The sequence below is a fragment of the Mastigoproctus giganteus genome, chromosome 6 (assembly GCF_048544385.1).
Source record: "Mastigoproctus giganteus isolate SK-2022 chromosome 6, ASM4854438v1, whole genome shotgun sequence".
Taxonomy (NCBI): Eukaryota; Metazoa; Arthropoda; class Arachnida; order Uropygi; family Thelyphonidae; genus Mastigoproctus; species Mastigoproctus giganteus.
This window is the reverse complement of record NC_143580.1, coordinates 126,815,707-126,833,635: the sequence shown is the minus strand read 5'-3', so window position 1 is coordinate 126,833,635 and position 17,929 is coordinate 126,815,707. Positions and strand designations below refer to the sequence as shown.

At 36.4% G+C, this 17,929-nt stretch overlaps 1 protein-coding gene across 2 annotated transcripts in view; it reads left to right on the top strand.

The window, feature by feature from the left end:
• Dhc64C (dynein heavy chain, cytoplasmic) overlaps window positions 1-17,929 on the top strand; it is a 1,460,071-nt gene that overhangs the window by 498,780 nt on the left and 943,362 nt on the right. For both annotated transcript variants that reach the window (XM_090376486.1, XM_090376487.1), the window contains exon 33: window positions 11,807-12,007. In XM_090376486.1, the coding sequence (XP_090232612.1) occupies window positions 11,807-12,007 (201 nt within the window). The remainder of the gene's footprint in view (window positions 1-11,806; window positions 12,008-17,929) is intronic.

The window sequence follows — 17,929 nt, the reverse complement described above, 5'->3', positions numbered from 1 at the left end:
CTAAGTAATACAGTCGGTCTTCGTATAACACGTGTTTACATTACATGAATTCGATCATACACGATTTATAAATAGGGGAACGTTATCTTATATAACACGAACAGAATTCGCTTATGCACGATTCGCCTTTGTGTTTACAAGAAATGGCAGTCGAACGTGGAATCACCCGAACCGAATGCAACACGATAGGAATGAAGAAGATTCTGAAAATGTATTTATGTGTTTTATATCAGTGAAAGGGAAACACACTTCACCATAATAACGTAAAAACCCACACAATTCCAGCTATCGATAATTTGCAATTAGATCGAGTTTACGACCAGTTTATAACCGATTCCACTAGCAGAAACGCAACTGGAAATTGTTTTTATTGTTTTATGGTAGTAACCTCTAGAAATGTGCTTTAGTAAAATGTGAGGTGTTAATAGTGTATCTCGGCCTTTACGGTGTTGTTTATTCAGTTGCTACACGCGCGCAGCTTTGTTTATGTGTATTAAGCGTGCCTCCTCGTTTTGTAATTGTGCTTTAAAAATGAGTAAAATACTTAAAAGGTGTGAAAAGGAAGGGTCCTGGCGAAGACATTGCAGATTCAGAGAGAAAAAGAAAACAATATTGATAAACAGAGGCGGACTGGGTCAAAAATTCTTACCCGGGAAAATTTATAGTGGCCTCATACTACGGTTTATGGCCAAAATCACACCGGCCTCCGGCCCACCGGGATTTCCCGGATAAGGCTTATGGCCAGTCCGCCTCTGTCGATAGAGAAAAAATATGAAATTGTGAAGCGCTTTGAGCGAAATGAAAGACCATGTGGTATTGCACGTGCTACAGACCTAAATGAGGCAACGCCGAGAATTACAAAGAATGCAGAGAAAATAAAAACAACTTTCATAGCGGTAACAACTCAAAGTATAATTAAAATCCATTAGATTAAGGCAACAATTGGAAGAGATGGAATGGCTGTCTTTTCTATCTGTTTTTCGATTTTCAATCTGTTTGGATAGAAAATCAAACAAAAAACAAGTTTGCTTACGATAGAAGCAAATGCATTAGCAATATTTTATTACTTAATAGTCGTAATAAAATACGTAAGCATTTTATTACGACTTACGTATTATAATTTTATTACGACTATTTTATTTAATATAATAAATTTTTTACGAATAAAATACGTATTTTATTCATAAAAAATACTTTTTTAGTATTAAAAAATACTAAAAATACTTTATTATAATATAATAAATAATAAAAATTTTATTATTTATTATATTATAATAAAAAAAAATATTTTTTATTACGTATTTTAATCGTTATAAAATACGTAAGTATTTTATAACGATTAAAATTACCCAATTATTTATTGTGTTTGGTAATGTTTTGGTTCCAAATGTGTGTTCAATCTTGGGTGGTCGGCACCTAACCCCACTTTTCCCATAGGGCCTCTTGTTTATATTGCACGATTTTGCATTGCACGAGGGTTTCTGGGAACACAACTGTCGTGCTATACGAGGACAGACTGTTAAGTTACTTTAAACTAAGTATCGTAAATAGGAATATAAAGCTACTCTAGAAAATAAGTTAATATGCCAATTTAAGCTAATAAAAGAGAAAATAAATCAGAAAAAACTTCTCTGTTCCAGGAGCGGCAAAACGCTATGTCTGCTCAGGCTACCCTCTTGCTCAAACTCAATGATAATTCATGTCTTTTTTTTTTTATTGTTCCTCCTTCTTTTACTGTTATTCTTTCCTTTGTTTTTTCTCACTGCTGCCAACAGCCTTGGACTGGTATGGGATTTTTTTTTTTTGTCTCCAGACACTGTAATTTGCAAACCTTAAGCCTTTCTTCGTAAGAGCAACCCTTTGTTCCATTCACTAATCTTGTTGCCCTTCTTTGTACTCGTTCCAACAGCTCTACATCCTTCTTGAAATGAGGCCTCCCGACCTGTATACAGTACTCAAGGTGTGGCCTGATCATTGCCTTATACAAGGGAATAATTACCTCCTTATCTCTGCTAGAAATATTCCTATATATTATTGACAAGACACCACGGGCCACTCTTTCAGCCCCTCTGCACTGCTCAGAAACTTCATATTTGCCTGCACAATTACCCCCAGATCCTTTTCATTCTCTACCACTGTCAGTGTAGTAACACAGAGTTGATAAGTTGCTCTGGGGTTGCTGTTTCCCATATGTAGTACTTTACATTTGTCAATGTTAAACTTCATTTGCCACCTGTCAGCCCATCTGCTCAACCTTTCCAGATCCTGTTGCAGCAGTATAGCGTCAGTAGTGTCCTTAATAACCTTGCCAACCTTTGTATCGTCTGCAAACTTGAACATTAAGCTTGATATACCATCATCAATATTATTTATAAATACAGAAAACAATAATGGACCCAACACTGAACCCTGAGTGACTCCACTAATAACATTAGTCCACTATGAGCAGTGTCCATTGATTACCACTTTCTCTCTTCTCCCCCTCAACCACTCCTTTATCCATAGCAGCAATTTGCCTCCAATGCCACACTTCTCCAATTTGTGCATCAGCCTTCCATGTGCAACAGTATCAAAAGCCTTTCTAAGATCAAAGTATATAATATCAAAGTTATTCCTTGCATCCAGCTCTTTTGTGACTGCATAATAGTATCGAGTCAAATTGGTCAGGCAAGACTTCCTCTTAACAAAACCATGCTGTGTCCGAGCTATAACTGAAGTCTCCTCTAGAAGATCCTGCCGTGCTTCTTTAACCAATGCCTCCATTAATTTTCCTGGAACAGAAGTTAAACTCACAGGTCTATAATTACTTGTCAGCCTTTGATCCTCCTTTGTGAACTGGGGTCACATTTGCACATCTCCAGTCCAAGGGTACCTCCCTTGAGTCCAAAGAAGCTCTTATAATTATGGCTAAGGGTTTGCTTACTTCCTTTGCTGCCTCCTTTAATATAACTGGATAGATCCCATCCATCCCAGGTGCCTTTCTTATGTTTATCTTGTAATAACTCTCAGTTATTACAAGATTATCTAGCTTACTGCCAGAGTTGAATACACCTCTGGCTTTCACCTCTCTAAATAACTTCTCATGTGTGAATGTCGATGCAAAATATTCATTTAGTTTGTTAGCTACCTGAGCAGAATCATCAACAGTTGAATCATCGATATCAAGTGGACCAATCTGATTCATCCCCTTTCTTCTAGAGTTTAGATAAGTAAAGAACTCTTTGCTGTTTTTCTTTGCATCTTTTGCCAAAGATTTCTCATAATCCTTTGCGTGCCTAACCTCCTTTGTGACTTGGTTACAGACCAGCTTATATCTATCAAAGGCTTCTGTGTCACGTATTAATTTATATGTATCCCATGCATTTTTCTTCTCTGCCATGTGTCTCATTAGTTCATCTGACATCCATTTAGGCCTAAAGCTTGAACAATATTTCTTAGTTGGTATGTAAATTCTAGTAGCTTCCAAGATAAGTTAGCATTAGCATTAGCATTAGTAGAGGCATATGATGCAAGAAAGCAAGCTTATTCAGCATCAGCCAAAAAAAAAAAAAAAAAAAAACCCTCTCCCATTTCACCCCTCCGTTCGTTCGAAATACCTGTCCAGTTGAGCTTTAAATTTGTTTAGGCTATCAACTTCAACAACAAGTGATGGAAGTCGGTTCCACCAACCAACCACCCGCTGGCCAAAGGCAAATTTCCGCACATCTATCCGACATCCGTCCTTCCTCAATTTGAATTTATGCCCTCCGAGGTGATTATTCTGAGAAAGATGAAGAATCCCATTGGCATTGAGCATGCTCAAACCATTCAAAGCCTTATACACCTCTATCAGATCACCTCGCCGGTGCCTAGTCTCCAGACTCTGTAATTTGCAAAACTTAAGACTTTCTTCGTAAGAGCAACCCTTTGTTCCATTTACTAATCTTGTTGCCCTTCTCTGTACCCGTTCCAGCAGCTCTACATCCTTCTTGAAATGAGGCCTCCAGACCTGTATACAGTACTCAAGATGTGGCCTAACCATTGCCTTATACAAGGGAATAATCACCTCCTTATCCCTGCTAGAAAAATTCCTGTATATCATTGACAAGACACCATGAGCTACTCTTGCAGCTCGTCTGCACTGCTCAGAGAACTTCATATCTGCCTGCACAATTACCCCCAGGTCCTTTTCATTCTCCACTACTGTCAGTGTAGTACCGCAGAGTTGATACATTGCTCTGGGGTTACTGTTACCCATATGTAGTACTTTACATTTGTCAATGTTAAACTTCATTTGCCACCTCTCAGCCCATCTGTTCAACCTTTCCAGATCCTGTTGCAGCAGCATAGCGTCAGTAGTGTCCTTAACGACCCTGCCAACCTTTGTATCATCTGCAAACTTAGACATTAAACTTGATATCCCATCATCAATATCATTCATAAACACCGAAAACAACAATGGACCCAACACTGAACCTTGAGGAACTCCACTAATAACATTAGTCCACGTTGAGCAGTGTCCATTGATTACCACTCTCTGTCTTCTGCCACTCAACCATCCCCTTATCCATAGCAGCAATTTGCCTCCAATGCCACACTGCTCCAATTTGTGCAGCAGTCTTCCATGTGCAACAGTATCAAAAGCCTTTCTAAGATCCAAATATATAATATCGAAGTTATTCCCTGCATCCAGTTCTTTTGTGACTACATCATAGTATCCAATCAAATTGGTCAGGCAAGACCTGCCCTTAACAAAACCATGCTGCGTCTGAGCTATAACGGAATTCTTGTCTAGATGATCCTGCAGTGCTTCTTTAACCAGTGCCTCCATTAATTTACCTGGAACAGAAGTTAAACTAACAGGTCTATAATTACTTGTGTCAGCCTTTGATCCTCCTTTGTGAATTGGGGTTACATTTGCACATCTCCAGTCTATGGGTACCTCCCCTGAGTCCAAAGAAGCTATAATAATTATGGCTAGGGGTTTGCATACTTCCTTTGCAGCCTCCTTTAATATAACTGGATAGATCCCATCCACCCCAGGTGCCTTTTTTATGTTTATCCTCAACAATCTCTCCTCCACTTTCCTCTCAGTTATTACAAAATCATCCAGCTCACTGCCAATGTTTACTTTACCTACATCATTCTCCTTCCTGAATAACTCCTCATGCGTGAATGTAGATGCAAAATACTCGTTTAGATTGTTAGCCACCTGAGCAGGATCCTCAACTGTTGAACCATCAATATCCAGTGGACCAATCTGATTCATCCCTTTCCTTCTCGAGTTCAAGTATGTAAAGAACTCCTTTCTGTTTTTCTTTGCATCCTTTGCCAAGGATTTTTCGTAGTCTGCCTTTGCCTGCCTAATCTCCTTTGTGACTTGGTTACAGACCAACTTATATCTATCATAGGCTTCCATGTCACCCATTAATTTGTATGTATCCCATGCATTTTTCTTCTCTGCCACATGTCTCATTAGTCCATCTGACAACCATTTAGGCCTAAACCTTGAACAATATTTCTTAGTTGGTATGTAAAGCCTGGTAGCCACCAAGATTAGTTCCTTGAATGCTTCCCATTTTGAGTTTGCTGTTGGTAACATCATCAGTTGGTCCCACTGTATAGAATTTAAATGTTGTCTCAGACCATCATAGTCGCCTTTACGAAAACAAAAACCCTTCCCTTTACCTCTGATGGTAGTTACCTCCTTGAGTAAATCCCACTTCAACACACTGTGATCACTGCCACCTAGTGGTTCATTTATCTGCAGGTTCTTAATGCATGAAGAATCACTACTGATAATCAGATCAAGAGTATTGCTCCCTCTTGTTGCCTCACGAACATGCTGATGTAGAAAACAATCATCCAATAAATCCACAAAAGCCTTGCTAGTGTGCGTGTGACCAACCCACAAATTCCAGTCAATATCTGGGAAATTAAAATCCCCCATTATAAGACTCTCTGATTTACTGGCCCACTCTATTTCCCTGTACAATATATTATTATACTCATCAGAGTCATTAGGCCTATAGCACACTCCTACTCTCAATTTTGATTTCCCTATGCTTATGTCACACCAAACTGACTCGACACTGCCCTGTCCAGCGATGTCAACTGGCTTCACTTCCTTTGACTTTATGTGTTTCTTAATTAATAGCATAACCCCTCCTCCCCTCCTGTCCTGTCTATCCTTTCTATATACATTGTATTCCCCAAATTCCAGTTCCGCATTACTTATATCTGTGTGACACCACGTCTCTGATATCCCAACAATATCTGCCTTTGATGTTTTGAGCAATACCTCAAATTCATCAAATTTATTTACCAAACTCCTAGCATTGGTGTACACGCAGGTATACATGCACCTGTTTCTATTCTTAGCTACCCTAACACAACCCATGTGTTTACTTGTAACGCAATGACTACCAGCAGTCTCTGAAATATCCTGCATCTTGTTTTTCAGACTTCTGCTCATTTGAATAGAAGCAGTGCAAGAATCACTTCCACCTCTGCCAGTGGCTACTGTTAATCTATTAGTCCTTGTATCCCCCCCAACTAGCAGTTTTCCGACCCACCTAACACTGCCTCGACAGCATCAGCAAAAATTCTTGCACCCTTTCTATTTAAGTGTATCCCATCCCTGTAGAAGCAATCTCTCCTGTTAACAAGTACAGTCCAGGCTGAAAAAAATTCTACCCATTGAGCCTTGCACAATCCCTCCAGGGCCGAATTGATCGACAAGGCTCTCATCATATACTCCCTCCTATCGTGTCTGGGCAGAATTGCAGACACTTTCAAGTTCAACCCTAATTCACGGCTTTTTTTCAACAGTGACCTGTACTTGCTAAGTAATTCCGCCGGTCTCCTACTCTTAATATCATTAGTGCCAACGTGTACAACTATATCACCTTTTGTGCCCTTAAAAGTCTCATTAGTTCATCTGACATCCATTTAGGCCTAAAGCTTGAACAATATTTCTTAGTTGGTATGTAAATTCTAGTAGCTTCCAAGATAAGTTCTTTGAATGCTTCCCATTTTGAATTTGCTGTTGGTAGCTTCATCAGTGAAATTCTATACAGTGTTCGTCCCACTCTATAGAATTTAAATACTATCTCAGACCATCGTAGTCGCCTTTATGAAAGCAATAACTCTTCCCTTTACCCCTAATGGTAGTTACCTCTTTGAGTAAATCCCACTTCAGCGCACTGTGATCACTACCACCTAGTGGTTCCTTTATCTGCAGATTCTTAATGCATGAAGAATCACTAATGATAATCAAATTAAGTATATATTACTCCCTCTAGTTGCCTCCCGAACATTAGGAACTGTCCAAGGTGAAGGTGATACTTGACATACAAGGAGAGGTTATTGTGATAGGGGCAGCTGTGTTATTACAAAATTCCAATGATGGCATTGTCTGGAGGTAGAGCTGGAATTGAAGCACTAGTGATGAGTTGCCTACGTTTGGTAAAGGTGTATGTACAAAATCTTGTAGAAGATTACATTTTTTTTGGAATCCAACAGAGATTATTCATTGCATGGAGGGAATTGTTGACACACATCAGACAGCGTGGTGAAGATCCAAGTAATATGGACAGCTGAAAAGAACATGCTGCCAGTCTTGTGGCCTGCCACAGTTACAGAGAGGAGAATCAGGCAGGTTCAACAAAGCAAGTTTAACAACGTGAAGGAAACATGGCCAGTTAGAAGAAAAAAGTGTATGGAGACTTGGATTAAACCATTTTAGAGTAGACTTTTGTAAAGCAAAGGACACAGATGGAATAAACTTTCTTGTGACCATACTTTGAAGAAGAAGATCTTGTCATTGTTGAAGTAAATGGTTTCAGCAATGAATTTTATCAGTTTTAGGTTCATGGTGGATATTAACAGTTATGTCTTAAAAGTCAACAGAAATGCCATGTCTGAGATAATAGCAAAACCATCGATAAGCAATTTTGAGGTCTAAGACCTGAAATTAGCCATTTACCATCTGTAGTGCAGCTGTTGAGACAGTGCAATAGGAATGACTCATTAAGAGCACGTCTTTGGATAGGTGAGCATTTCTCTTGGACAGCAAACTTCTTAGTATGCCAAAACCAAGCACCGGTGCCATAGATACAAATCAGAACAAACACTTATGATCAAGAATAATACCCAAAAATTTGTGAGTCAACCTGAGAAAGAGAGACCAAAAAGTTAAGTCTGAGGCCTAAAAATATTAAGATTGCCCATAAGATAAATAAGCTGTCTTGTCAGGTCAGGAGAAATGGTAAGTTTAATAATAATGAACCAAGAGCACAGATCATTCATCATGTATTCGCAGTACTTTTCTGGATTCCAATCTAGACTAGGATCAGAGAAAATGATCTAGTAGATGATTAGCCTGACCAGCATAGTCCCAGAGCAACTACAGCCTGCTAGACCTCTATACAGACTACAAGCAAGTGATAAATGTATTTCACTTCCAGTGGCAACAATCATGGCATGGACAGGCCAAAAACAAAGTTTATAAAATTAATCCTGTAATGAAAAAATGTCAGTCTAGTTTGCGCAAGAGCCGTAGAGATGTTGTTCTAGTTTGACTCTGCATAGAACTTAATTGTCTTATGCATTCATTTCTGCTGAGGGCTGATGAATATTTGAAATATAAAATATTTTAAATATAAAATATTTAAGGGCAAAGGCCTCATGCTACGAGGTAGAATGACTAACATATAGCTTAGTGCAAAAGCATTATTTTAACGTGGCCGTCTACCAAAGTAGTTAAATTAATTAATTAAATTGGCATCGTTTTGGTTATATCTTATATAGTGAATACCTTCACAATGAATTGCCATTGTATTGTACTACCTCGAATAAGTAACACTTCACCAGTGGAGAAGACTACTCTCAGCAGATACTGCCACCCAGACAGCACCTTTTCAAATCTTGTTGACTTCTCCTCGGTGGGTGGGCAGGTACTCTGGTGTTGCAAGGAGAAGCCAACAAGCTTTGAAACGGTGCCAGCAGTAGTCATAAATTGCCTTTGGTTGTTATACGAAAACAAAAAAAAAAAAAAAAAAGCCTAGATCATTTAAAAATATTAATTGATATGCTTTGCCAGTTAAACATTTCTCACAACACAACACATGGAAGAACCAAGATATATTTCATGATCGGTTCGTAAAATATTTGTACCGCGTGTAAGATCACATTTGGCATCAAAAGGTTTACCACAATATGCAATGCTAGTGATGGACAATGCGCCTACTCATCCTTTACACATAAGTGATTTAAAAAGCGATAATGGCAAAATATCATGCAACTTTCTGCCAGCAAACGCGACATCTGTCATTCAACTGATTAAACAAGATGTGATCGAGAGTATGAAACGTAATTGCAAATATTCATTCAAAAACTTGATAAAAGACAATTTCAATGTCTCTGATACTTGGAACGATATTGCAGTTCAAACAATACAAAGAATATAAAGAAGCTGGACTAAGTTGTGGCCAGAAACCATTCCAAAAGAAATTGAAATTATGTTCAATGTTCCTGGTTTTAAAAATATTTCGATGGAGGAAGTAAATGATTGGTTGATTATGGACAAAGTGGATGTTGGATGTGAAATTTTAGATGATGAAATTGTGTAAAGAGTGATGACAATTTCAGATGGTTCTGAAACTGAATGCATGAAGAATCACTACTGATAATCAAGTAAAGTGGTTATTTGGGCCACCGGTTAATCGGGGCAGCTGTTTATTTGGGGCAAATCTTAAAAAACAGAACCCAATCGAGAAAATAGCCAGGATTTACTTCGCTTAATTGGGACAAAATGCTGTTTAATCGGGGCAGAAGACCGCAGCACTGAAGATACCCTACGATTGTCCCCAACCACACCACGTAGTTCGGTCAAATTTCTGGAGGTCACAACCATAAAACAATAAAAACAATTAGCAGTCACCCATTTATTGGGCTTTTGTGTTAGCGAAATCTATCATAAACTGATAATAAACTTGATCTTATTGAATTTGCGATAATACCGACAGCTGGAATTCTGTCGGTTATTATGGTGAAATGTGTTTACACTTCTATGGAATCTTCAATCATATAAAAAAAATAATTTTGAGGCTCTTCTCTTCATTCCTATTTTTAAAGCTTCGGAATTTGTTACTTCTCACTTGTGCGTATCGTGTTACTTGCAATTTGTGTGTGTGTGTGTGTGTGTGCGTGCGTGCGCGGTGTTCTTTGTTATTGATTGCTTATCTTTTTACTGTTTTAAATATTAATCCCCACCCACAAATGACATTGAACAGAAATGTCAACTAGTTTAGTTAGTATGTACATATTACAGTACGCATTAATTATTTCGATTATCACGTATATTCTTCCGAATTTCACGTATCATTTAATTTTTTAATTGGTAAGGTAATAAAGGGTAAATTTTTACTTAATATATCTTTACTTTTATAGCCTATGGATAATAATCCTCCTATTTTCGCTAATTACAATTGCTGTTTAATAGAATTAAAATTCAATTCACAAACGTGATCACAATGACTGGCGCTTATTATACATCATATAGTGATCGGTACTTTAAATGGTGACTCCATCGTAACATGATTGAACCGTGAACCAATTGTAAAGGGTGGGGGGAGTACATTGTATTTTAAACTATTTACGTGAAACTTCGGATAATTGGGGCAGCCGCTTAATCGGGCCAAAATGGACTAGTCCCGATATGTTCCAAATATTGACCGGAATCGACTGTATATTATTCCCTCTAGTAATATTCGACGAAAAAAATGCTGCTGCTAATGGAACAACAAATATAATTAGCCATCGTGGAGCTGAAGCTATGTTGTGAAAGTGCATTGAGTGGTTCGAAGTACAGGAAGAAGCAGATGCTATGCAAGTGTTACTTTTGTGTAAAATTCGTAACATTGCCTTCCAAAAGGCTCGAGGGGTAATGAAACAGAAGAAACTGACTGACTGTATTAGAGAAGAAATTTAATTTTGTAATATTGTTTTCTTTTTAATTTCTTTAATGACGTTAGAACAATGTTGTATGTAATGTTGTTTTCTTTAAAAATTTTTTTTATGACATTACTAGGCCAATGTAAGTCAAAATATTAAAAATAGTTATGTAGATATCTGTACTATATATATATATATATATATATATATATTTTGATGACAGTAAAAAATATATAATAATTAAAGTTTAATTAAATTTCATTAGTTATGTATTATGTAATAAAATAAATAAGTTAGATGGCACAGTCTATTGTATATATAATGTTTTAATGTACATATTCTATTATCGATCTGTTATCCCTGATGGTCCTGTACCCTGACGGATAATTGAAGTTCTACTGTAATCTGTATAATCTAATATATTATAATCAATTTATCTATATTATAATATGATCAACTTTACTACATTATATTATAGATTTATAATATAATATTACATTATATTATAGATCTATAATGTAATATAGATAAATTGAATGTTATTGTAAATGAATATTTTAAAGGTCAGGTATGGGGGAATATAAGACTTGGAGTTGCTTAAATGGCCATGAACCGTCTATTATTAAGAAATAGGCTGCATGTGGCTCAGTGGGCCACAAGTCAGAAGCATCCCATTATATTGTGGGATAATCTTCCCTTTGTCTATATATATATATATATATGAATAAACTGAACATATGAAATATGTATTAAATCTAATTATATTTGTGCAGTTAATTGAATTTTGTATTTGTTTTTGTATTGTTTATATTGTATGCAATTAGGATAAAATTATTTGTCATATTTCAAGTTTCTTGATTGTTATCTTTAGTCACAAATAGTAGTGTTGGCAGCTCAGATTTCATGGTCAGAAGATGTAGAAAATGCACTTCAGACAGTTATGAACATGGGAGGTAATGAGTTGAAGCCATTGGAAGATGTGTTAGACACGGTGAAATCTACTTTGAACATCCTTGCTGATTCTGTTTTGCAGGAACAGCCTCCACTTCGGCGAAAAAAATTGGAGCACTTGGTAAGTAATAAAATAGATTATAAAATAGGAACTTTATCTTTTTTTGGATGGGTATTTATCAAATAATGCCACAGTAAGACCATTTTCATCTTGCTTTATTTTGTTACTATGTTTAATATCTTAACTTTTGTTATTCCAACTCTAAAGCCGAAGTCAAGCAGAGGTATGTTCTACCCTGTATCTAGAAATGTGAGGTTGACGAGAGCTTATGAAGTTTGAAAAGCTGATACAGGTAACCCTTGTATAACATGGTAGTTAGGTTCCTATAAAATGTTTTTTTTTTTTTTTTTTGATTTGGTAGTTGTTGGCGCATCGGCTTCTGTGGCCATATTGCACCTCCCAAGGTTTTTGCAGTACTTTGATCCAAGCCCGAGGCGGGAATCGAACCCGCAACCTTTGGGTTGCCGGGCAGGTACTTTACCCACTCGGCTAGCCCGGGCGGCCCTATAAAATGTCGTGTTGTGTGAAATCATTTTATACAGGACTATAAAAAAAAAAGTACAAAAATGGGGTTTACGTTCCGAAAGCTAACAAAAATACACCATTCTAGATTTCTTTTATCTTCTGCTCTCATTAATCTAGTTTTATTTTGCTTGATAAATCTTTGTGAATTTCATTATATGGAACAGCATTTTTGAAGCTCCGTTTTGAACTTTGGGCTCCTTTCATTTAAGAATCTTTATTCAAAAAATAAGATTCTAATTACTCGGCTAATTTTATGCCATCCCGTATGCTTTTTAGTGTAAAATTTGGAAGTTTACAATTTTAATCTGCGCTATCCATCTTCTGAATTGATTTGGTTTTACCTCCGATGCCATTTCCACCAAATCAACTTCGCCGGCCTCTTTTTCTACTAGTAATTCTTGAACATCTTCAGTAATCATATCGTTTTATTTTTTTAGGGACATCAGTGACTAAGGCCACGTTGCTCTGCATATTGTCTATAAATTGCTTGTGTCCTGGGGTCGATTTTCCTCTTTTCTGGACAAAAAAAATCCAAGTTTCCTGCAGAAAAAACAATACTACCCTTGCGTGAGCCAGACTGAGCCACATGGTGAAAAAGACCCATAAAAATTCCACCCGGTGTTGGGAGGAGGGTAATTCTATCAACTGTGCTACCCATGAGGGCTTCAGTAGTTATATCATCAAACCTTTCCCTCCTACCGGCGTAGCAAGTTCTACTGTAGCACAGATTCCATTTTCTGCCAGTTTGACCATATTTCCTTAATGAACTGACTCTGGACATACATTTTTCCACATGCATTTAACATTGACGGTTTTACTTCTTTCAGCAATGAAACTGTGATTTTGATACAGTACTCAATTGAGAAATGTTTCCGTGATACCATTACTTCAATAGATTCAGAATCAATTTTTCTCAAAATCCATTGTAACAATTTTCTGATGTAATTAATTTTAAAGATGGATATAATGCTTTGATCTAATCACTGAATGGAAGAAGTTGTATTAACCTAGTGCAACTGTGGTTTTATATATATATATATATATATATATATATATAAGTACAGTGTTGTGTGAGGATTGTCGTGATTTTTCAGTTGTGTTAAAGCAAAACCATGTGTAGAAGTACCATGTTATATGGGGATTGCCTGTATTCAAAAATATATTGCACCACCAAGGAAGCTCCTCTGGTCAGCTGATTTCTACTAACTGTCATATTCAATTTACCCTGCATATCCTTTCAATTTCACTTTTAAATTTAACTTTAATTTGAATAACTTTAAAAATTAATGCTGGATTATTATCTGATATAACAAATACTGTATACAAGGTGTCCCATAAATCGTGCACCACAGATTACATGTATTATTTTCATGAGATATGTTAGTATTGATTCACTTCATTCATATGCTAAGTTACAGCTGATTTTTCAGAAAGTGCATTTTTTTTACTTTTACACACCCTCTGATCCCAAGGAAATTAATGTAACCGCAATAATATGTTTTAATTGATCTTTTCATATTCAGGTACAGTTTTCTGTACTATTTTCTGTACTTCAGTAGTTCTTGAACAATCTTCATGTAAAATAGTTGTCAGATGTCTCCAGTGGAAGAAATTGAATTATATAAATTCATTGTTGGTGGTCATTTGATTACTAGTCATATTTCAATCCATTTAGTAGAAACATTACTTAAATATGCGTCATCATCATCACGATTCTTTTGTAGGAAGTGGAATGAATATGGGTGGAATTTTTTACTTGGTAAAATGCAATGGTCATTACTGTAACTTGCTTCTTGTTGACAGCTTGCTAATTACTTCACCTTAATGTGGATGTTATTCCATTAAAAGTGAAATTAATAATTTCATCTTTAATGGAATAATCACATGGAGTTAAAATATATTTTATATAGTTGTTACCTAAACTAATATACAATCAATAACGTTTCAGGTGTCTTGCCGATACCCCTCATCAGACCTTGGTTTTGGGGGACAAAAACAACTACCACATCCTGTATGTTGTGGTATGAACAACCTGTCAATGCTAGGTTGTAGTATAAACAACCACAACCTAGCATCGACAGATAGAAGCACCTCCATATGTATACCGTACATACCTTCAATTGGCTCTAAAATAGCCAGAGAAGCCAAGAAATTCAAGATCTTGATCTTTTACAAAAGTTCATCCCTGTCAAACAGATTATAAAGCTACAGCCCAAAAACTACCCAGATAATCCTAGAGATCCTATATAAAAGATAGTGTTGGTGTGGTAATATATATATATATATATATATATATATATATATATATATATATATATAAGGAATCATGCAGACACCTATAGTGTAGAATAAAAGAGCACAAAAAAAGATGTAGAATATGACAGAATTCAACAATCTGATACAGCTTACCATACCTTCCAATGTGGTGATACCTGGAATTTCCGTAACATAAGCATCCTTTCTACAGATAGACAGTATAACAGAAGAAAACTTAAAGAAGCCTTTGTTATCAAATTATTTGGATCCTTAGCAATCAATAGAAAACAGGGGGTTGATTTCAACCTCCAGTATATTCATCTCTTTAAAGAAAAAAATAAGTGAAGAAATAAGGTCCCAGGAAAGAAAAAGAAAATCAACCAGAGGAGCACACAGTGTACACTCTCTTCCAGACCCCAGAAACAGTCTACACACCTGATGAGCAAAGGTCAACACAGATACCCTCTATACTGCAACCCGGAACCAGAGCAAGAGAACAAAGGTCACCGCACAAGCATCCTGGATTCAGGATAGGCAAGCAGCTCTATTCTTATTAGCTAACTATATGAATACCTTACCTATAAAAGTGTATTGTTGACTTGAGCCTCTTGCCTATTTAGGTCTGAGCTTCCAGCAGGAGGTATTGGTCAGCAGGTAAGAAGTTTATTTATTTAATTAAAAATATTTTAATCATAATTGCAACTAAAAATAGCTCATTGTAACACAACTGTAACATAGAATTGTTCCTTGAGATCTTTAGATTTGCTAATTTGTTATTATAAACTAGAACTTTTCACATTTTTTTTTATAAATTAGAATTGATCATATGTAAATACAGTAAACCCCCGCTATTCACGGGGGTTACGTTCCTGAGAAATGCCGCGAATGCCGAAAACGCGAATACTGAGTTATGGCTCCCATAGTAATAAAGGGGTTCCGTTCCAAAGTATATAAGAAAAACTAGTCTAAAATTTTGTCTATGTATTTATTATATGTACCTTCATAATATGACTATGTACATAGACAGTACATAGTGAAATGCAAGCATATGGCATCGAAATGAAAATAAGAAACAATTTAATATTAAATGTAATATTTATTAGAAATTTCAAACAAATCTTTCAAACCAGCGTCTTTGCTAGCTAAAAAATCTATCCCGCCAGTGCTATCACCAGTTTCGCTAAAGCGTTGATAAGGAGTTTTGCGTTTTCACGAATGATGAGTGAATTTAACGGAATTTTATTTTGAGTTCAGTCTTCTATCCACAGATTTAAAGCCTTTTCCATTTTTTCTAATTTAACATCACAAGTTACAGAGCAAATTTTTGAAGCAATTAGCGCGTTTTCACGGACACTACGGTGGATTTTTTCTTCCGATTTTTTGATTGATCGTACCGTTGACTCATTGATTTTATAATGTTTTGCCACTGAGGAGACACTTTCACCATTAGAAATTTTATCTAATAACTCAATTTTATTCGCTAATGTCATCACCTTCTTTGATATTTTTTCACATTTCTCTTGTTATTCGTAGTCATATTTTTGTAGGGGTTAGAAAGAACTTGTCCACAATAAAGTCACTTTCTTCCGTTAACACACTCGAAAAAGTCTGTTTTACACTGCAAAACGGTAGATTTATCACTTTTGTAAGCATATCAATTTATAAATTTATTCAATTTATAAGTGTATAAATTAAAAGCAAACGACGAAACCTTCCATAACAAGCGCATAACACATATTGAACAAGGATTAGTGAGAAACATCCATGCTCGCGATTTTGTCACCCCTCTCCCCCCCACACACTGAGCGCTGTTTTGACCGGGAAAGATAATTTTAGCCACGCCCATGTTTTTTTATGGCGGAAAATATTCACGGCGCTTTAAAATTCACATTTTTTAGGTTTCATTTTATATTAAATTGGCGATCGCGAATACGCGAAACCGCGAATACAGATACCGCGAATAGCGGGGGTTTACTGTACATCTGAGTTGATTGTTATTTAGATCTGCTCGATGCAAAATATAAGTTATTTCTGTCTCTCAGCAGCAAGGTCTGATGATGGGTATCAGCAAGATACCTGAAACGTTACTCATTGTATATTAGTTTAGGTAACACCTAAATAAAATATTAAAATCTCCACATGGTATAAGGGTGGTAATTTAGATATTTAAATGGATTGAAACCGCATAATGTCCTTCCCTAACCATATTAGAAATTAGTAACTTTGCGTTGACTCTGGATAGGCCTAGTTATTTCTAAAGAGGATATTCACTAGGTCTGTCACTATCACAGGAATAAACTTTGGTGTCTTCAAACAAAGAAAGGACAACAGGTAGAGTAGTGTTGTTTTCTGAAACTATTTAAGTATGTGCACTGAAATAGTAGTCCACTTTTTCACTGAATTGTTGCATTGGGACAACACAGTCCATCAATGGGGGTTGTATGTTATTCATAACAAAACTTATATTTTCATTCTGATGTTTTCTTCCATAGACTGCTTTGCTGCTTGCTTACATATTTTTATTTACCTCTTGACTTGTGGTCACCAATCGGAACTACCTATTGTCTGATTATTATTAAATCAAATAGTTCTGAAAATGGTTGAAACAATCCTTTAGAATTTTTAATGAATAAGTGGGTCACCTTCTTGGTGATATTATCAATTAAAAATAGTATTAATAACTTTATCTTGGCTTGCGGATAAATGTAGTAATTTTTACATTTATCCACATATAGGTAGTAATAAATGAACTACCTATTGTCTGATTATTATTGAATCAAATAGTTCTGAAAATGGTTGAAACAATCCATTAGAATTTTTAATGAATAACTGGGTCACCTTCTTGGTGATATTATCAATTAAAAATAGTATTAATAACTTTATCTTGCTTGTGGATAAATGTAGTAATTTTTAAAGAGCATACATGCAAGTGCACAAGTGTAATTGGCACAGGGGAAACAGTATCACTTGTGCACAAGTACAGCTCTCACAGGAGAAACAGTAGTGTCCCATAGGGGCTCACATCTGTTGAGTTATGGGCTTGGCACACCGAGAGTCCTGCAGGCGCCTCCGTAGCCAGGTGGGAAGGAGCAGCAGTGTACACACGCTTCTTGATTAGACCGGGGTTCGAGCCCGTCACCACCAAATACGGAGGATGCGGAAAGGTCAGGGAATGACCACCGCATATCCCGGAGCAATATG